Source organism: Myodes glareolus, chromosome 9 (assembly GCF_982192425.1).
Source record: "Myodes glareolus chromosome 9, mMyoGla1.1, whole genome shotgun sequence".
NCBI classification, from domain to species: domain Eukaryota; kingdom Metazoa; phylum Chordata; class Mammalia; order Rodentia; family Cricetidae; genus Myodes; species Myodes glareolus.
Window position 1 is genome coordinate 90,687,730 of NC_142034.1, and position 22,671 is coordinate 90,710,400.

Sequence of the window (22,671 nt, forward strand, 5' to 3'; positions counted from 1 at the left end):
AGAGGTCCTTCCCCTACCCCCACTCCCACCCCCGAGAACATTTGGCCCGGGCTCGTGGTGCCGTCCGTATGATTCTCTCCCACTTTTAAGGACTCTTAGGACCAATTGTACTCATCTGAATAGTGCAAAATAATTTTTTTCTTAATTTTTTTTGACAGGGTCTTTTAGGTTGCTCAAGCTGGACTAGAACTCATGGTAGTCCTTCTGTCTCAGCGTCCTAAGAGCTGCGATTGAAGGTTTCTATCACCGTGCCTGGCAGATTTTCTATTTTAAAGACAGTTGATCAGTGGCTTTAATTTGTCTTTAGTAAATAACTCAAAATACTCACATGTTCAGAATTTTATCCATCATGCTGACATCACAAGTGCCAAAGCATTTCATAGTGTTTGTCATGCAGCACATACTTAGCAGCTGTTGGCTACCATCATTTATAATGACTGTAATTACTTGTTACTTGTCTCTCCTTGCCCACTTTACCAAGTCCCCAGTGATCCGGCCACTGTCTGCATTCAAATCTGAGGAACTCAAAAGATTGACAGTATGTCTGTGTATATTTCAAGGCAAGGATAGACTCGGATTTTCTGTCATGGCAGTGGTTTTCTTTTCTTTTTAGGCTGGAGTGCCATACAATTGGCTTTTTTTAAATGTACAATCCAAGGGTATTCATCATATTTAGAGTATTTGCAAGGTTGTGTAACTACCACCGTTATGTAATTCCAAAGCATCCCCAACCCACCCCTTATACTGACAGTCACTTAATTGTTTTCTGTCTCTATTTGTCCTAGAGTGAACATTGAATATAAATGGAATTATAGTCTCTGTGTCTGCCTTTAACTTAGTATAATAATTTTCAGACTTATCCATGTTTTAGCATATATTGATACTTTTCCCCTTTTGATGGTTGAATATTTCTATGTATGTACACACATACACATATCTCATCTACTCTTCAACTTAAATAAGCAGTTGGGATTTGAAATGTTCCTACCTTTGGGTTATTATGAAGGACTGCTGCTATAAACATTTAGATAGACTGTGGTTTTGTCTGATTGAGACAGGATCTTCACTGTGACCCAGATCTCCCTGGACATGGAGGTCCTCCTGCCTCTGCCTATGGAGTGCTTTGTTTACAAGTGCGCACAGTGCCATCGGCTTACAAGTTGTGGTGGGTAATAATGCCTCCAGCTGCTTGGAGTCCAGTGGCAATTCTGCAGCTCAGAAATAACTGCCAAGCCCTTGCACAGGGCCTGTCTCACCCGTGTACTGAAACCCGTGGGATTCAGTTCTTAGCTCTCAGAGCAGGAAACAACTATTTTAAACTCACCACCCCTCAAATTTGTTTTAGTGTGAGGTTGATTGCTTTGGGGAAGGTTTTGTTGGTTTAGTTTGGATTTTTAAGGCAAGGTCTCTTGGAACCCAGTCTAGCCGCAATCTCACTATGTAGCTGAGGAAATCTTAAAACTCGTTGTCTTCCTCTTAACATCTTACAGGTGTCCAAGGTTTGAAGCTGCGCCCAACAATAAATAAAATGCACTCAAAATCAAGTATTTGGCTGCCAACATATTAAGAAAGACCCTATTTTAAATGTGTTTTCTCTAAAACATATAAAATAATATGGAACATATCATTGAAATATATAAAAATACTAATTTCTCTGTTCAACCATACCCCCAGAAACCTAGGAAGGTGACTTGTTTGGTGATGTTCTAAAAGCATATATATATATATATATATATATATATATATATATATATATATTCTTTTTATGGGTGATGAAAAACTTAAAATGTGTATTAATGTAATAACTTACCTTTCATATTTGGAGATAGTTTGTTAATGAGCATTTTACCTATAAATCATATTAGTCTTGTGACCTCTGACTTACTAGAAAATATGTCAGCCTTATTATATTCATAGGGTCCTGACATGTACATTTTACATAGTAAATATATGACTACATCCTTGAATTTAAAACTACCAGACAGTTCATATTTCTTCCTTTGCATCAGAACCAATACATGGTACCTCTGTAGACAATACAGGGGAGGGAGAAATCCTTAATGGATGCTGATGCAAGTAACCAGTTTTCCAACTAAGGCAGTAAAACATGACCATGCAGTCAATGGAGACCCTACTGATGGCCTCTCTCAGCATTGGCCTAGGGATTCTACTTTCCTTACCAGCACCAAGATGTTTTTTCTCTCTTCTGATTTTTCAACTCCAAATTCAAGATTCTGTATCACTGACTTCACTCCATCCTTTTGATGCCTTCCACTCCATCAGAGATATTGGTGGAGTTCATGTTAAGATCTGAACTTAAGAGCAAAACAGACCTGATCAGAACCTCAGATCTTCACTGGTATTTATCAGCCGGAAAATATTTGGCAAGCTACATAATTCTTTTGGGCATCTCTGTTCCCATGCAAAAACAGATTGTAGGATTTCATGGAATGTGAGTTCCAACAGTTTGTTGAATATAGTAAAAGAGCCATGAGCATGTTCTTTAAATAAACTCAGTACTGAATTCATCCAGACCCTATTCTAAATACTGGAGAGACAGCTGTCATCAAAGCAGATCACGTTCCTCCCCAGAAAGGTTATGTTCTCATAAAGGAGACAAATGATAACGTGTATAAAAGGCCCCAGACAGTCATAGAAGTAACTCCAGTAAGAACAGGAAAGCAGGTTGCAGGATGACGGTGGAGGGAGTCGGTCACTTGAGACACAGTGGGCAGAAAGGCCTGTGAAGATGTTACATATAGTCGCACTGCATGTATTCCTACTGCATTCCTACTGCATTTTATTTTTTGTTTTTTACATTATGAAATCTTTGGGATTTTGTTTGTTTGTTTATTGTTTGTCAAGACAGGGTTTCTGTGTGTAGTCCTGGCTGTCCTGGAATTCTCTCTGTAGATCAGGTTGCCATCAAACTCAGATTCACCTGCCTCTGCCTCCCAAGTGCTGGGATTAAAGGCAGTCGGCCACTGTCACCCAACTGAAATCTTTGTGGTTTTTTTTAATTTTTATTAAAATTTAATTAAAATATAACTGTATCCCTTCCCATTTTCCTTTCCTTTCTCTTCAGCCCCTTTCATGTCTCCTCTCTCATGTCTCCTCTCTCAAACCCTCCTGTATTACTTCCCACTCCCTCTCAAACTGATGGCCTCTTTTTCTTTGACTGTTATTGTTAGACACATAAATACATGTATATACACAGAACCTGCTGAGCCCATTTAGTGTGGCATATGGGATATGAGTCAATGATCTTAGGGCTGACCACTTAAGGGTTCTCATCCCTATAGAAGCTAATTCTCCCTTTCTCAGTAGTTATTAGTTGCCTACGGTTTTTTGTCTAGGGCGGGACCTAGTCGAATTGAGCCCTTCGCCATTATCATGTCTATTAATATTGTCATTACTCAGGTCTTGTTTCAGCAGCCATATTATTGATGTGTCATGGGTGTACCTTCCCTGTTATTTCTGAGATTCAATCTCCCTGGTCCTCTGGCTCTTACATCTCTATGCCCCTTCTTCCTCCCTGTTTCCTGAGTCTTCTGTTCAGGAGTTGTGTTATAGATATTTAACTGAGCTCCCGTGCTCTGTTATCTCTGCATTATGCCCAGTTGTGATTTTCTGTAATGGTCTCCATTTACTGTAAAGAGGAGCCTCTTTGAACAGAGAAAGCTACACTCATCTGTGAGTACGAGGGCAAGCTTTGAAATGCAAATAGGAATTTTCCTGGTCTGGTGCATAGAATAGCAGGTTCTCTTCTAAGATCTGTGACCTCAGATTTCTAAGACAAGGGGTGGTTTCCTGCCTATTGAGTGGGCCTCAAGAATCTTGATTCGTGAAATAAATGAAATCTGCAAGACTGTTTTATCTGTAGCTCAAAATATAAAGTTGGAATGCAGAAGCTCTGAATTTATGTTTGTTGTAAGTAAACATCCCTTTGCATTGGAAAAGTCTAAGCTTTGTTGCAGAAGCTTCATTCCCAAAGGAAGGGTGTTTATTGGGAAGGCAATCGTATGGTCGCACTTTTATTTAATTATCATAATCACCTCTCTACGTCCATGTTGAACTCAAGACAACAAAAATGCTAATGGGTGTCATTTATGAAGTGCCAGCAAGGGGAGGTACAGATGCTTTGTCATTTAATCCTCACAGCTAACTTTATGAAGTAAATATTGTGTCTCTTAATTACAAATGAGGACACTAAGGCTTAGATGCCAGACAGCCAACAGTGGCAGAGCCAGGACTGAAGCTTAGTTTCGGAGCATCCACTAAAGACTGGAAAGTCAGTCCCCTTCTGCCTGCAAGGATAATTATCACAGTTTTATTTATAATCACTTCTAGAAAACACTTTATCATAGAGGAAAATTGTTTTTAAATTCAATGTACATGTATAGTATGTTCCTAGGGTCTGATAATGTTCACTTCTACTGTTTGCTAGATTGGGGTTTTGTTTTTTCCTAGAGTCTTTTTTGTGTTTGTTTTATGGTGGTAATGTTTGAACCCGTGTCTTTCATACAGGCTAGGCAATATTGCTACTCTACCACTGAGCTCCTGCCCAGGCCTTTCATTTTTATATATATATATATATATATATATATATATATATATATATATATATATATCTCAAAAAATTTTTTCATTTTGGTATAACAGGTTTTCAAGTAGCTGGGCCTAGCATTGAAATCCTGATCTCCCGCCCCTTCTTCCAAGTGCTAATCTTATAGACTTGGACCTTTAATCTGACCTGACCCAGGACTTTGGAAATTTGCTGAAACAAATGCTTTCCATTCAGACACAGTACCTCCCTAGTAACAGAAGACACTGTTTTCAGAGCTAACACTGTAATACCAGTACCACCATTGGTATATATGAAATATCTATTTTTCATGTATTTTAGCATTTAATTGTAACACAAATGAATAATAAAAACCTAGAGACCGATATTAGGGTTCAACCTAAAGATCAGAAAAGCAAAATAACCAAGCCACTAGAGAGCTCTTACCTCTAAAAACTCCTGACTGAAAAGAGAACTATTTCCTGGCTTATATTCCTCTCTAGTGCTGGGATTAAAGGCGTGCACCACTACCACCTGGCTTCTGTGGCAAAGTAGTGTGGCTACTGGGACTAGAGATGTGTTCCACCACTGCCTGCCTGTTAGACCGACCAGTGTGGCTGTTTTTCTCTCTGATTGGCAAACAAGCTTTATTTATTAAAATACAAGTAAATTTCACTACATTTAATTCACTACAGAAACCTTAAAGATAGTTCCATCCTTATTTTGTAGATGAGGAAGCTGAGATTCAGTGATTAGTAAGATACCCAAGACTAAATAATTTGTGGCAAAAGTCAGATTCCTGAATCTGTGTACTGCAGAGCACTGCATGGTCATCTGGCACCCACACCGAAGCAGCATGCCGAAGCTAAGGCCAAGATAAGTCAGTGTAGGTTAGTAGTTAATAATTGACATTATCAGTTTCTCTCCTTCAGTACAAGGAGGCCTTGATCAAACGATGATCATATCGTGTACGTGACTACAGTATTGATGGTATTATTAAATGTCTTGTTATAAGGCTTAGGAAGGGTGTGGCCACCTTTAGATGGTATCTTTGAGTGCAAGCCTTGAAAATAACTTCTTTGACAAATGGTATTGGATATGAATGAAGAATGATATGATCACAAAGCCACATGGCAGAGCAGAGATTATAAATTGTTCTGCCTTATTCTTTACCCAAGATCTTGACCCATGACTAGAACACCAGGAAAGATTCTTTAACTTTTGTCATTTTTTTTTTTTTTTTTTGCGTGTGTGTGTTCTCTATTCTGTTGGATTCTAACAAGAAATTATATAAGTCTTAAGGGGAGAAGGAATCAGGAATCATAAAAAAAAAAATGATCAGGGTCAACCAGATCAGCCACCACTGAAGAAGAGTCAAAAGACCCATCATTGATCACCTATGTGTTGGGGTGGGGGACCTTGAACTTCATCATCTGTGCCAGGATGAATACATCAGTTTCTCTAGAGTTGACAGCATCTGAGTCATGTGGAAAGCCTGCTACAACAGCTGCTGTTCCCTGCCCCAGAAATTATGAGCAGTAGAGTGGGTCTGAAGTGGAGCCTGGAAGTTGGCATCTTCTAAGCCCCAGGTAATGCTCCTGCTTCTAGAGCAAGTACCAACCATTAAGGACCACTGGTCTCTTCTCTGAGGTCATTTCCTACCAGATGCTGTATTTTAAAACCACTAATAGCACAGAAATCAGAAGATCTGAACCATATAGCTCTCTTCTAAGTGGCACCTTCAGCCAAACATCTAAGCTTTTTCTATTGGTTCATGAGCAAATGGTTTCCTGTGGCATAGGAGAAGTGAAAGTTCAATCTAATTTCAGAGAAACCAATTTTGAAAAGAATAGTATGCAAATTTTTAGTGTGTGGAGAGTCTGTTTTGACAGAATTCTTAAGGAAAACAGTCTACCTTTCTATGAGAAGTATAGAAAATATGAAAATACCTTGTTTTATTCTTGTTTGTAATGAACAGGAACATGGAGAACAGTTGAATCTAAGTAAACCATGAGGGGGCCCATCCTTTTGTCGTTTATTAATAATTTAATCTTTAAAATTTGTATTTATGTATGTGTGTGTATTTGAGGGTGTTGGATCCCATGGAACTAGAGTTACAGGCAGGTGTTAGTTGTGTGATGTCAGTGTTGGGAGCAGAACTCAGATCCTCTGTAAGAGCAGCAGGTGCACTTAAATACTAAGCTAGTTATCTCTCCAGCCCCTAGCAGTTACGTTTTTAAAGAATGTAAATAAAAAAGAATAATAACTTAGAACTATCTGAGCACTTGAGTCTGTGAGCCCTTTGGGGCCTTGGCACCAACAGAGAATAAAGGGAAAGGGGAGAGACTGTTATCTGTAAAGCCTTGAAAGCAGGGAAGCTCGGGGCTTCGAGGTGTAAAGATGGGTGGACATGCCTAAGGCATGAGTCAGTCAGAGCCAGAGTATTGTTGCTGTTTCATTTGATAGAAAGGACAGAGAAAAACCAAAATATTCAATTCAGTGAACTAAAGCGCCAATTGTGGCATGGATGGGAATGCAAGCTGACCTCTTCACAGGGCCATTTCTAAATACTCAGTGTTGAAGCTAATGGACATTAGCATACATTTTAAACCATAGTGTTCCTTTTGTTCTATAGGTGAAGATGAGGATGAATTTGAGAATTTTATGCTGCCTCTCACGGTCTCCTTTGAAACAGTTTTGCAAATATTTAACAACAACTTTAAACAAGAAGAAGTGAAGGTGAGTCTGTTTCCTCCAGTGAAGAAATACAAGCATTCTTCCTCAGTGCCTCACCCCAGCAGAGAAGGTAGCTGCCTGTCTGTCTGTTTGTGTCTATGTGTGTCTCAGGCCCACATTTCTAAGTAATACGCTTGTGAGATGTACTTTAGTAAAGTAAGCACTTTTCTAGTTTCAGATGCAAATGAGCTGTGAGGTCAGTAGTGGCTTAAGACAGTCTGTTCATGGTGAGATGGTGCAGATTTGTCTCAGTGCTGCTCGCTGTGATAGCGCAGTTCTCGTGGGCAAACCACTTTAAATACTGCTGCCTCCATCCACCCTGCTCTGTGCTCCGCATATCCTTATAGAGACATGCACACATGCTAAAACCCTACATCTCTGAAGATTTTTTAAACAAGAATTTATATAAATCAACACTTTATTAAATGGCTAGGCATATGTGTATAAATAGGAGCCGGCCTTGAAGTGTTGCATTCTTAAACTGAACAAAGTGATTAGGATAACTGATAGCTAAATAAGGCTTTATGTGCCTGTGGGAGCCATATTAGGATTGATTTGACAAGTCAGTTCAGCTGTGGCAACAGTCATAATATCTAAGACAACATTATGTTTTATTAGTAAAATCCTTAAGTGTAGCAAGCTGTTTGTGACAAAACAGCCCCATATTTTAACGTGGGGGGATGGGAAGCAGGCGCTTTGCCAAACAGAAATAGTGTCTCCCGAAATTATACCGTATCAGAGCTATATTAAATAGATTGGCACTGATTACTATTTTTAAGAATAATAAATGCACTCCAGAGAAGTAGGACCCTTGTTGGTGATGCCCTAGTCACATATTATTGTTGTTTGAAATAGGTTGAAATATTAACCATCATTTCATGGCTTCTCTTCTCTTGCTCCTTTCCCTCCTCCCTCTCTTATTCTCTCTCATATACACACGCAAATACCGTGAAACCAATTAGAAAAGAGATGGCCTTTCCTGATATTTATACAATTCTTCTGTGAAACAAAGATTACCTAAATGCTATACCTTGTAGTTTAAAATGGAGTTCTTGAACTAGATGTTTATCAGGATAACATAGTCATGAAATTTTAAAAAGTAAATAAGATCTTAATTTTTCTTTGTTTATATGGTCTTCCTGAATTCTTTGTCCGTTCCTAGCCAAACTAACTGTATTTTTTAGATGTTGTCCAAATGCTTCTGACCAACAGAATATTTGCAGCTTTTTAGTAGCCCTTGCTGCCCCTTATCAAAAAGATTTGGTGAGGTTAAAAACTGCCATCTTTATAAAAATTTTATTTGTCTCATTTGAAGATTTCATTATATTCTAAGCCTGTTTGGATGTAATTCCATCTAGTTTGATAGAAACCATCTTCCTAGAGTCATTTTTAATGGAGTTCCAGTGATATATCCCTAAACTAGCAAGTTCTTAACGACCCTGGAAAGTGACTGCTTGATTACACTTTAACGGTATTTGCAAATAAAATCACAAGTAATTAAGGGGAAATCTCCAGGCTTTTGAGCAAGTTTGATGCATGATAACTGCCTGATTCAGCTTCATCTAGAGTAATGCTGTGTAGGCAACAGCTACTGAGATCAATAGCAACGTAATGATAGTGGCAGAATTAAGTGAGTAACCTGAGAACTGTGCCTCAGAATGCATGCAGCTGCCACGAACCAAGGCCACACAGTGCACTCCGTGCTTCCGTCCTAAATGTTCATCAAAAGACGCCCTGCAGGAAAATGGAGTTAGATGCTCTTTATTGCTGATCGTGTCTCTTGCCACATTTATCAGGGAAATTGGATTAGCAGTTGGCAGCTGCAGGTAGACAAGATTCTGCAGTGATTAAATATGCAGCTTGGCTGCATTTGTTGTGACAGACCTTTAGTAAATTCTACTGTAAGCACCATCTGTCTAATTTGTATGAAGAGAACTTGATGCTTAAAGCTACCAATAAGGAGCGAAATCTGTTGCTTTATCATAAACAAACTTTTGTACTAAATGCTCTTAAATGTAATTTATTAGGTTAAGGCTGTTTTTTTCTATCATGGTGAATAAATAATACATGCAAAGGTGCTTTCAGGTACTTCATTTTACAAGTACTAGAGATGAAAACAGTTCTGTTTTGTTCTCCAATAAAGTATTTAGTATTCCAATCCACAGGAGGTGATGCTGTTAAAATATCTTTATGAAAATGCTGCAGGACTGCCAAATTCATTTAATTTGCAACCCTTACCAGGATCGTCTAAATCCCTATTTATAGATATTCTTCGAATGCAGATATTAGGACCTGTGTTGCCAAACTGAAATACTGTGAGGAAAAGAAATGCTGAAAAGCCCTTATTTATATCTTTGTTTTCTTTACTTAGTCCTAATAAAATTGAAGCGAATGTTGAATTTTTGTTTTGAGGATTTTTGTTTTGGTTTTTTTCTTTCCAAAGTCAAAGGGAAAGAAATAAACAAAAATCCTAGTACTGGAGTATTATTTCAAAATGTTTCTTGCCTCCCATCCCCCGTCTTTTTATCCATAGTAAAATATAGTGTGCTGTTACCGTGGTCCATGCATATTTCTCAATTCAGCCATGACGTCACGGGTTTTAAGAAAAATGAATGAGAACTTCTCAGAGGAAGAGGAGCAGTTAAATAGGAACCTGCTATCTTTAGTCCCTTCGTAAAAACTCCCCGATGTTAAATTATTTAAAATCCTTGATTTTCAGCATGCGCACATTAAAAGTTTTCGCACTAAGTGCCAAATGTTGCAAACAGCACTTTAACAGAATGATTTTGCTTTGATCCCTGTAGCAGTTCCTGAATAATTTATCACAGGTTATTGCCTTAATTCTGGAGAGGGATAGAGCAATAAAGGCAGATGAAAACACTCCAGTTGAAACACCTTGGGGCCTGCTCATTCCTCTGACACGGCTCTTTTGTTGGAACTATTTAGAGGTTATTAAGATGTGTCTCCAGAATTAAGAGTATGCTGTAAGGATGAAGACAGCCATCTTAATTCTAAAGACAAAGCACAATGACCCTTCACCTTCTTTTTCTTTGTTGTTATTATATAGTAGAATTATGAGGATAATATTATAGCTGCCCCAGTAGTGCCACTACAGTAAAGGGTCTGTCAGACTTCCCATTAGAAACCCTGTTTGGGGGTCAGGGTGGAAGGAGCTGCGTTTCAGCTGTTTCCCAGCCCATCCGTCTCACACTTGGCACACAGACAACTGTTCACCATGCCGCGGACTGAAGCTCTCAGCAGCTTCTTCTTGGACTCTCCAAAAAGGAGTCCATAGGATCAGATCACTAGACCTAACTGCTCCTCAAATGTACCTCAAGAAAATTATTGGAACTCATCACCTTTTAGATTTTTCGCTTCCCCAAGATTCAGGGTTATTTGCTAGCTAGTGTGAGCTTAAGGCTGCCTGTCTTGTTCCCAAGCTGAGTATTGAGAAAATTCTCCTGTAGCCTTGTTTATGTATCTGTGTAGATTCTATGCTGCCCTGAGAGGACTGCTACTTTTTTATTAATATAATGAATCTGTTTCTTACATTAACACTACACTTCACTACTAGAGTGAATCTATCTAAAACTTATGCTTAGTTTGTTAAACGCTGCCTCTGCTCTGAAGTTACATTTTCACAGAAGTAAAACATTAGTATAATTTTATGGTCACATTTTACTGTATTAAAAAGACCATACATTTGCTTAATTAGAACCTTTGTATCAACTTGGCACCTTCAAGGAAGAAAAATTCTGACCAAATAAAAATAATCTTTTGTATAATGACATTTTATAAAAAGCCCTTTCTTTGTACATAAAGTAAAATTCATGGTTCTTGTTCACTAATTTAGAATTGAATAATGGATATCTTATGTGTATATGGAAGCTTGAAATTACCTGACGAGTAGCCTGTATAAGTGTACATAATAAAAATAGAAATTTTCACAAATATTGTAATAGATAACAAAGCCAAGTAGAGTCCTTAGGCTAGCATAGATGGCAGCCGGCGTGTGAGCGTTCAGAGGGTACGCCGTAGATGACGGGTTTTCTGTTCTGGAGGCTGCAAGGAGGGAAGAAAGCTGAGGAAGACCAGGTCTGTTTGGTGAGAGAAAACAAACTGACTAGTAAGCAGTTTTTAAAAAGTAACAGTAACACATGAGGTAATCGTGAAGAGGCCTGGTGATGATAGAAAAGCAGGAGCTGGTCATGTTATGGGAAACAGCTGAGTGAGTCATTCTACACAGCAGAAGGTGAAATTAGGAGTGTTCATATTCAGAACTTCAGGTTCCCATCATCCTATAAGCGGTTAAAAATAAAAATTGAGTAATCCCCTGGACAACATCCAGGTACATTGAGTCGCCTGTTAGGTAGGAGGAGCAGGATGTCTGACTGTTCACTATGGTTTGGTTCCTTGAAATGTCCTCTGTAATGAAGACAGTCAGAACTCATTGCCTACATGATAACTTCGGTGTCTTACTAGACAGCTTTCCATTCATTACCAAGGTCAATCTGTAAAGATCCCAAGACCATTTTCTGGCTTAACATTTCTACTGAAGCAGTATATTCAGAATCACAGTTGCATATCTCAACTATCACACCTCCTTGTTGGGCAATTATGTTTATTTGTGCTCTTTGTTCTGACATTGTAGCATCTGTTCACGGGTTTTCTTTTCTCTTCCCAATCATCATCCTAAGGACAGCTTAATTAAGAGTCCAGAGTATGAGTCAGATCTTTTTTATTCATATCAAAGAGGTTTGGTTTGGCTTCCTCCTTCTGAAACCATTTGTAAACCACACTTACTGTTTTTCAGGCAATTGCTAGGCAATTTTGCACACAAACATATTTCTCACAACAGGTCTGTCGAATGGCCATAATTATAATTAGCCCCCTTGATAGATGAAGAAACTAAAACTCATGAATTGCCCTGCCTTTCAGAATTAAACAAAACTAGAGTTCAGTTTCAGAGTCTTGTGACATTAAATACAGAACTTTTTTCCTTATGTCATTCGCTAACTTGAACAATATGGCTGCCTTCCTGGGTGCATCATGGTGCAGTAGGTCCCCAGCCAGTTTCAGCTTGTCCTGAGTTATTGCAACTTTTTTTTAGGGATCTTTAAATGCCAGTGCTAGGGCAGACTAAATTGTATAGTGAGGTTGATTTTAGTCAAGCCAGTTGGTTGGTTGAAATTTGCCATTAAATAATGTCTAAACTATTTGTCTCTTGTGAAATTATGAATCCTGATTTTTTTTTCAAATTTGGCAGTATTCAGATAAAACGTATATTGAGACTCAATGTTTCTATGCTCCTGGAATTACAACTTAGCTCAGTTTATAAGAAGCAAAGTGGAATTGGTCAGCAGATTGATGGTCTGTGTATTAAAGAGGCTATGGTTTTCTATGGAAAGAGATCTGAGCGAGACATTTTAGCTAATGAATCAGAATCAGATATGTGGTCATTATTGCCTGATTATTACTCCATCTGCTCTGCGCTAACGTGAAAATCAATTACTGTGTCTCTTTCCCACTGACAGCGTATGTTGATCGGGCTGGCAAGAGATCTTCGAGGGATTGCCTTTGCACTGAACACAAAGACCAGCTACACCATGCTGTTTGACTGGATGTATCCTTATTACACTGTGACAATCCCAGCTCTGTGCACAGAGGGATGCCAGGCCCCTCTCTTTCGTTTAATAGTGTGGCACAGTAGGGAAGAGGAAACAAAGCTAAATGAACTAATGTGTAATCAGCTAAAAATTACAGCACAGCAGCAGCGGTGCAGATAACTGAGCACAGCACTGAGACCTGGCTCAAGGAGGTCACTCTTTTCATAGATACCATTAAATATTGACAACTTAAAAATCACTTCCCTCAAATGATTGTTTATGTTGGGGCTGCAGGCATCATGTAGCTAGTATCTCTACTTGTGATCAGTGATTTGAACCATGTGGTATTTTCTGAGGCGATTAGAAGTCTCTGTTCCATCTCAATTAGCAGCACTAAGAAGGTTACTTTATCTTTTTGGGATTTTATTCAAAATGCTACAGTGGGTCATCTGATGAGGATGTTAATGGTCATGGAGGCTGTGGGATAAATGGTCAGGATTTGTCATTGGCTATAAAATTTGAATTCATCATTACTAAGTCGTAGTATAGATGGGAGTAGGGGGAAGCCCTATATAGAAATGCTTCATCACATAAGAATAAAAAGAGACAGATGAGGTTTGAAATCCCAGCTCTTCATTCTATTTTGTGGCGACTTGGTGTTATCATCTAGCAAACTAAACAATCTAGTATGCTACCTTACTGTGACCACTAAGATAAGTAAGCATTCTGGCTGATGTCTGACACTTCACGATGGCCATAAACATGGATTAACGTGTTGGTAGTATGCTGAGCCGTCTTGGATCCTAACAGGAGATGACTCCTCAAAAGTATGATAGCTTCATGCCCTCTACATTAGAAACCCTTGGTACATAAAGAAAATTCTTCTTGAAAGCAAATTGATTTGTCTTATTTTATGATGTTCTTTCTTAAAACAGTATCTTGGTGTAGCCCAGGTTGGCCTCAGACTTGACATGGAGCCAATGATGGATCTCCTGGTCCCCCTGCCTCAGCCACCTAAGTATTGGGATTACAGGCTTGTCACATGCCATCTTAATTTACATTTAAGGGGTATAATTTCTTTCTTGCTTTCTTTAAGCCTTTCATATCCAAACTTTCTTACATATCCTAAAGGAAACTTCTTAAAAGCAGTGTTCGGTGACTGTGCCGTAGTTGTGACCCAAAACATAACAGATATGAACAAATTTTAGAGCGAACACTACACACAATGAAAATTTTTAAACACTAATGTTTAAAGCATTAGTGACTTATGGTGTTAGTTGCTATGGAAACCTATCTCATTTATTTTCTTAGATATCCGACAGATAAGATTTTTTTCATGGCCCTGAGGACTCAACTATATACATACTATAATGTATGTATGCAGAGGTTATAAATTTAATCATAAGAAAGTCTTAAATTAATCTACAAAGGGTAGACCAGAGACATATAAACATTTTATTTTTCAACAACCAATTCTGAAATCAAAACTTTCCATTTATTTGGAAAAATCATAAAGCTTATTTAGCTTTGTTACCAAAAAAAAAAAAAATGATTATTTGCCTGAAACCAGGCTCTAAAGCCAGCCCATCCAGCAGTTAACAGGCTTTTTTCTTGTTCACCAGTTTTAAGAAGAGCCAAGGTCAGGAACTCCCTCCTGTGTCAACAAATATAGTCTGGTTTCCATTTCAGCATTTGTCCAGCAGATGGCAGAAATGGAGAATCTTAGAACTTAGTGTTTTGTTTTGAGCTAGAAACCAGTATCTCCTCCATTTGACCACAGTTGAAGTTATTGGGGTCAGGGGCGAAGGGCGAGGTGTCAGTTATGCAGCAAGCTGTGCTACATTGCCAGACGCAGTGACTTGCTACTGGCCTTGCTTATAATAATTGAGTTTCAGTAGCAAATCAGCTTCCTTGGGAAAAGGCCAAAGGCTTTTCATAATTGTATTGACAACAAAATGAATATGATAAATGGTGTTCATTCAGTTGAGACAAGATTTATAGTTTTCCTTTGGGCAAGGGATGAAGAGCAAATATTTATAATAATAGTAAAATTTGTTTAAAAGTTACATTATTTGATCATTCAAAAAGCTTTATTAAAATATTTTGAAATACTTTTAACAGTTTCAGGTGATAAAGTACAGATTCTTTCCAAAGTATTCAGGTAATGCAAAAATGAATAAGTATATGATTTTTTAAAAATGCGGATATGAAAGTCATTTATTCTTCCTGAAATATTGATATGTCAAACCGTCAGTGATGATTCCCACATTACTGCTGGGGAAGTTTATTTGCCTTTTATCCACATAGATGTGTGTTCTTTAATTTGTTATGCAATCCTTAGCTTGCAGAAGAAATATTCCTGTAAGAGCACATGTCATCATAAAGTCAAAATACATTTTATTTATGATGATTGTTTGATAAAATGCTATTTTAGTGTTTAGCTATTTAATTCAGAAGCATCTCTGTGAACACTGACTGCATTAACGGCTACACAAGCTGCATAGCTTATCACTCCGTCCTTCCAAAACTAAATGGCCTGAAACTACATAGCAACCATCTTGATAATTTTTCTATGACTAGAGAATTCAGCAAGAAATCATTCATTTATACCTTTGCCCCTAAAGTAAGAATGCAGCAATAAGAAAACTACCTTGCAGTGAATTGAAATACATTATTTAAGCCTTTCCCAGATGATACTTAGATTAAGGTGTCAAAAGTCCAGAAAAATAAACAGATATGTTATTTCCATAGGCTCTAATTTCTGTGATGTGGGCATGAGCTCTCGCAGGCAGTCAGCACTGCTCATTACATGAGCTCTGTACGAAGACAGTCTTAAACTCCAGCCATGTCCGCACATCACAGGCCCCTGTCAGAGCTGCTGTGACGGTGTGATTACATAAAGGTCCTACTGAAATGTCTGCTTCAAAGCAGCTAGGTCACTGCTGTCATTTCTGTTCCTGAGACAGTAACCAAGGACTCACACTTGCTTACTTATTCACAAGAAAAGCAAGTGGGCTTCCGTAGCACAGAGTGCTTGGTTCCAAGAACACTGTAGGTTACTGAGACACAATTCTTACCTCAAGTGAACTTTTTAGTTCGAACAAGTCCTGTGTGTGACTGACTTACAGCAACATAGGAAGCTGTAGATGCCAGAACAAGAACAAGACAAGAAAGAGATGTCATTTATCTAAGGGCTCAGGAAAGGCCCTGGAAAGGTGGACCATGTCACCCTAACTCTTGCCAGGTCAAGTAAGATTGGACCCTGGGAGTTAAGAAGAGCAGTTTCAAGTGATCATCAGTTTGGGGGTAAGAACGATGCTTCATTAGGACACAGCTCACTTCATGGTTAGAGAAACAGGTTGTCTGGGACCCTTGACTATCAGACTCCAAAATGTATATCCATGTTCTGCAGGCAGCATGAAACCTGCAGAATACGTTCTCATCACTTTGGTTGGTCAGCATAATCAGAAGTGTATCTCAAGGCAAAAGTAATTGGCATTGTATGTGAAGCAAGTTAAACAGCAGAAGAAACTAAACCTAAACAGCCACCGTTGAGCCAGTATTCTTTGGAATGTGCGTTTTGTGTACCAGAAATACAAGAATAAAGTACTGCTTTCCAGAAGTTTGCAATTAAGTAAACATGCAAAAGGAACCCCTATTGACCAACTAATTGCACGTGTTACAACAGACACGTGTGAAGGACCACATGAACATTTGTGAAGAATTGACAAGTATTTTAAGCAAAATGAAATTTTGGGAGAAACCAAAAGTCGCAATAAGTTTGAAAAGATGGGTTACCAGCCAGGAGAGAGGAAAGGTGTCACACAGCACATGGCCCCTCATGGACACAGCACAGACGTGTCACACAGCACATGGCCTCTCATGGACACAGCGCAGATCTCACATATTCTGCATGGATACAACACCGACGTTGGCATGTTTGTGGAGTATATTCAGATAGTCTCTGAACTGCTGGGCTCTTTCTAGTCTAGACCCACGGCCTCACGCTGATTCCCCCAACAGTTTGAATGAAAAAACTCATGTTTTAGGTGTCATAATGCTTTGTCCTCTTTTCTAACTATGTTCATGTGGGTGTGTGTGCGCACACTCATGCCATGGCACACACGTGGAAATTAGAGGACAGCCTGTGGGAATTAGTTCTTCCCTTCGCCACGGGGTCCTGAGTACTGTGTTCACCTCATGAGGTGCAGCAGCCGCACCTTTACCCAGTCAGCAACCATCCTGGCCCTTTTATTTTTTTTCACACGTTTTAAAAATTACATATATCACTTTTTCTGCAATTAAATCTACAAAGAAAATAGTTGTGGTTTTTCTCTTTACTACTTTTTCTGTGGGGCAGCACCTGGAAACTACTACTAATTACTGGATGGATTAATGGGACGATGCATGGATGAAAGCAAGTTTGATGCTTGCCACTTCCTCCTGTTTGGCGTCCTGTCTGCTGGTGTCACCACCAGTGCCTTTGGTAGTCATTTGTCTGTGTAGCCCTTTGCTATTCATCGGGAAGATCTAGGGAAGAGAAATTAGATCCGTGCCCCTTCTACCTAAGGGCTCCCTTTCTCTTTCTCTGCCCAGATATATGTAGTCCTCACAAGGCCGCTGGAAAATTAAACTTGGGTTTTGATTCTCGCTCTGTAATCTGAGCCTGGCACTCTCACTGTGAAGCCCTTTAACCTCCATGCTTAGTAGACCTCTGCTCTGCTTCCCAGTAATCACTCATTTTCTCTGTGGCAGTCACCTCTGTCAGAAGCATATTAGAATTGTCACTGCTCTCATTCCACACAGAAAAGGGAGCATCCCCTTCATATCCCCTGGCCTTATCCCAGTGTGAATACAGCATGCTCTAAAAAACCATGGCGCTCTGTCCTTAGAGTTGCAGGTGACCTGTGTGGGCCTCCAGTGCACCTAGGTTTAGAGGTTGGTGTCTGTTCCCTGATGATCCCAGAGTTTGTGTGTAGGCTATCTCTTACCTGAACAGGAAGAGCACCCTTTACACACCTGCCACTCTGGTGAAGTATGACAAAAGAAAGCCTTGTCTTCCTATTTCTAGATTCCTGGCCCTTAACACAATTCATAGTATGTGGTGTCTGTATATTAAACAATAACAGCTTTCCTAGTACTTAGAAACAGTAAACTATCTGACAGTTCAGATCAAGTTTGCAGTCAAGTCGGGGTTTGTGTGTGTGTGTGTGTGTGTATGTGTGCGCGCGCGCACAACACTACATATTTGGGCACCAGAATACAATTCACCCCATCATGTAGGTTCTGAGAATCAAACACTAGTTTTCTCATGTGTCTCTTCACCTAAGCGTCTCCATTCACTTCCTGTCTCCACCCCCTGTTCTTTTCCTTTGTGTTATTTTATAGCATGTTTATTTAATTTACCTCCTGATTATGAGGATATAAATCCCATAAGGGAAGGCATTTTCCTAGTGCTTTTGTTCCCTGGTATCTCTGGAGACTCTAAAACAGTACATTTGAGGAGGGCTTCAGCAAATACTTGCTACGGGAGCCATTTTGGGAATGCAGCCTGAGCCTGTCTCTCCTGGGGAACTGCTGCCTTTCTACTTTGTAGGGGCCCAGCACACTGCAGGCCTGGGAGGGCTTGTTTTCACTATTATAGAAGTGATTTCTTAAAGCCCAGCATGATCCACTTCTATCCATGTAGGCTCTGCCGCTTCTGTAGGTTTACAACATCTAATACTGGGATCTATATTGTACTGAGCCTGTTCATAGTAGGCAGCCCAGGTTTCTGCACTCATAGGGCTTCGAATGCAGAGATAAGTTCTGTAGTGGGCCAGCACAGTCATATATGGGCCTTCTCCCAGCCCAGGTGGCCTAGCAGGTAGAGTGATGCTAGGAAGGGCTTTCAGGAGTCATTGACAGCTGCAGTGGAATGTGAGGGTGGAGATGGTAGTGAAGCGTGGATCTCGGCCCTTTCACTGCTCGTGGAGCAGCGGGTGGTGCACACGGCCAGCCCTGCTGCTCAGAGAGAAATCAAGAAGACATCCCAGAGACGTGGAGCATGAGCTGGGTGTTGGCAGATGGGATGAGGCGGAAGGAGGCAGCATATGGGAAACTGGGCACTAGATTAGATTGGAGGCCCCATGGTTTGCAGGGAGTTGGGATAAGCCAAACTGTGTGTAGAGCAGAAATGGTGAGTTTGAAGACACAGCAGTCTTCATGCCTTGACGAGGAACCTGGCGGGGGTCTGGGGGGAAGTGGGCAGGGGGTGTTGAGGTTTTTCACCATGGAGCTCACTCTGCCCAAACCACACAGGAAGAGCAGGTGATCCAGCTGAGCGCTTAGACCGGGAAAGAGATGTGGGAACCTAGCGAAACAGAAAGTGATGCCCATGCCACCAAGTATTCATGCTCTAGTTTGAGGCTTTAATCCTTTGTTTATTGTCTATTTTCCAAGAAGGAGGTCAAGTGAAACCAGCAGAGATGAGTCAGCTGTTGATACTGTGCATTCCTGGCTAGGCTCATCAGAGCAATGCTCCCTTTGTATTAACAAGGATGCTTTGCAGGCCAACCTCAGGAAGCAGAAGCAGGTGAATCTCTGTTGAGTTCAAGGCCAGCTTGGCCTACCTAATGAGTTCCAGGACAGCCAGAGCTATACAATGGGAAGCTCACAGAGAGAGACAGAGAGACTGCATGGACGCTGTACTACCCTTAGCAATCATTGAGCAGGTTAGAGCTACCCCCACCATATAGCGCTAACAAGTGATGTGGTGCCCAGAAGATGGAGCATTAATAGCAGGTCAGACCTTTTATACAGAGTAACGAACAACCCAGATGTTTCTTGGAATTCCAGTGGTACCAAAGTAGAGAAGTCATCAACTTAATTTAAGCTGGGGTAGATCTGTAATGTTTATTGTTACTGTTACTCTATGCTTTTTTGGTTTTTTAGCTTTTCATAATAAGTCTTTTTCTTGATGTAATACTCAGAAGCCCCAAAAATAATGACTCATATATTTTTATTCCTCTTTAGCTAAATTTAGTTTTCTTTCCTATAACATTAAGCATAATTCTTTAAGCATGTATTTACTTGCTATTTAAAAGTATATTTTTGACTTATGCCTGATACCTGGAATAAAACAACTTAATTTACAGAGACAAATTCAAACTTTGTAGCTACTCCAAAAGTATAGCTGTATAGTTAGAGTAATTTATATAGTACCATTGTCCAGGGAGCAAAAGAAATGTGGATTTCTGTTTGTTTGCTTCCTTGTTTTAAAATCCCATTAATTTTCAGCAGTATATTTTTTTGTTTTATTGTTATTTGGGGGAATGGTATCCAGGACTTTGTACATGTTAGTCGGTTTTCCATTACTAAGAGACCTTTCAAGTTCTTTGCCCCTAAATTCTTTAACAGACTTTATCAAAGGTATCCAGCCTATCTTCCAGTTCTTCAGAGAGCTATTGAGCGATGGTATGGAGAACCAGCATGTACTACTCCTATCTTAAAACTTTTAGCAGAATTGATGCAAAACAGGTAAGCAGCTGTGCACAGTCTAGGTATTGTCACAGGTTAGCAAGAATACAATAGACATGAGCTTTGGAAGGAAGAAAGTTCCAGTATACTGTAGGAGTGTGGGGCTGAGAGAGACCACAGCCACTGTTATTAAAAATATGCAGACATGGAAAAAGAAGAGCAGTTATTTTAACTACTTCTTTGCTTAGATAACAATTCTGTAGGATTTTAAATAAGGAAATGTGATCTCTGAGTTGAGAGGGTTCACTTTATGAATAAGGAAACTGAGTCTCAGAGCAGTTTACGTGCAGGTGTTGTTTGCCCAGGAGCTGCGAGGGTGTCTCTGTTGACCCTGAGCATCCTGTTTTAGGTGCATGTGTTTGCAGCTGCACCATTCTGAGCCCTTACGTCTGTGCAGAGCAGCAGGGATACTGGTGCTCTGCTTACAATCGCTGACCAATTCGGCAAAGGGGTGGGGCAGATACAGCAACCTCCTTGTTTGCCTCTTTAAAATGTGTCACTGTGGATGTGGCCCACCAACAACTGCCTGTCACTTAGCCATCCTGTTGCATCATTGCCTCTCTGCAGATAGCCAGGCAGGGAAGGAACATGGATTGCAGCTCAGCTTTACTCTGTTGCTGAGTTGTTCACAGCAATAATTAGGTTTTTTTTACCCTTAAATGAGAGATGGAAGATTTATAAAAGAATTTTTTTTAAAGCTCTTAAGTGTTGTTGTTTTTTTTTTAAGTTTTCTCAAGTATCTTAAATGAATACATGGGCTTTATATTTAATATTAGAAATGTGAATTATTTATAATTAAAATTGTTAATTAGACATGCAATGCCAAAATGGCATTTAATAGAAAAAATAATGTTCTATGTTATTAAGCATTTTGTGTCTTCCATAGCAGGTAACTCATAGCACAAATGACTCAATAATTGCCATATAAAAATTTATATTTCATGAAACACTGTATAAATTTAGTATTTAGTGTGAATTATATATTTGCATTTTTCTAATCAGAGTTATTATTATGGTACTTAACAGTAAACTAATTTTGAAAAGCAGCAATTTCTTTAGAAAACAAGACATTAGCAATGATTGGCCTGTGGTTTGGGGGGTAGTTTTTTTGGTTTGTTGGACAATTAGTTGGTGTTTTGTCTTGTTTGTTTCTTGCAACATTGTTTAAATACATTCCGTTGTATCTTGAAAGTATAGAGGAATGGCATGCCAGAGCCAAATGAGGCCATGGAGGGAGCTAAAAAGCAGATATTACATCAGAAGATTTGTCAGTCCCTTAACTCTGTTCAAAGTGCTCTCCACCTGTGGGGAGAACTTGTAGAATTTGTGTGTGTGTGCAGTGGAAACTATGGTCTGTAATTGTGTAGTGTATTTGTGTGTGTGTGTGTGCAGTGGAGACTATGGTCTGTAATTGTGTAGTGTATTTGTGTGTGTGTGCAGTGAAGACTATGGTCTGTAATTGTGTAGTGTATTTGTGTGTGTGTGTGCAGTGGAGACTATGGTCTGTAATTGTGTAGTGTATATGAAATGTGTTCCATTCGTGAAACAACTCAGTTCACATTGTGCATTACTAAAAGACCTTGTGTTTCTTGTCACTCTAGAATTTTTTTTTAACTTTATGACTCATACTTGGGAGATAACAAGTATGTAACTTATGGTTTTTAAACAGTTATCCATCAGCCACTTTGCGAGAAAGGAGAAGAGATAGAAGATCTGTGATATAAAGTATCAGGTTATTCTTTTGATAAATTAAAAAATGAACCCTTTGAATCAACAAATAGTGAATAAATTATTATATGTATTTTATCAGTAGCCGTTCAATTAGAGTCGCTCTTTTAAGGATAATTGTTACTGAACTGTTCCTTGTAAATGCAATTGCTAGTCTTGTTGATATTTTGTCTTTTTATCTTCAGGAATAGTCTGATTTTTGCTATATTTCTTAGGTCTCAGCGTTTGAATTTTGATGTATCCTCTCCTAATGGAATTCTTCTCTTCAGAGAAGCAAGCAAAATGATTTGCACTTATGGTAAATACCTTTCTCCACATTGGTCTCTGCAGTATGCCCTAACCTGTTTCTGGAAGGAAAGAGGCTCATTGTTTCATTCTTTTGAACCTCCATATCTGTGTGAATTTGTGAGCTGGGTAATAGTGCAGGAAGTAGGACCCTTGCCTGAATAACATCAGGCAGGAGAGGTAATGACATCCTAGCCAACCTGATACATTTCTTTGGGATAAAATAAAATGTCA

At 39.3% G+C, this 22,671-nt stretch overlaps 1 protein-coding gene across 3 annotated transcripts in view; it reads left to right on the top strand.

The window, feature by feature from the left end:
- The window catches only part of Ranbp17 (RAN binding protein 17), a 328,128-nt gene that overhangs the window by 236,520 nt on the left and 68,937 nt on the right, over nt 1-22,671 (top strand). For all 3 annotated transcript variants that reach the window (XM_085694844.2, XM_085694845.2, XM_085694846.2), the window contains 4 exons: nt 7,200-7,303; nt 12,835-12,923; nt 20,317-20,424; nt 22,368-22,450. In XM_085694844.2, the coding sequence (XP_085550970.1) occupies nt 7,200-7,303; nt 12,835-12,923; nt 20,317-20,424; nt 22,368-22,450 (384 nt within the window). The remainder of the gene's footprint in view (nt 1-7,199; nt 7,304-12,834; nt 12,924-20,316; nt 20,425-22,367; nt 22,451-22,671) is intronic.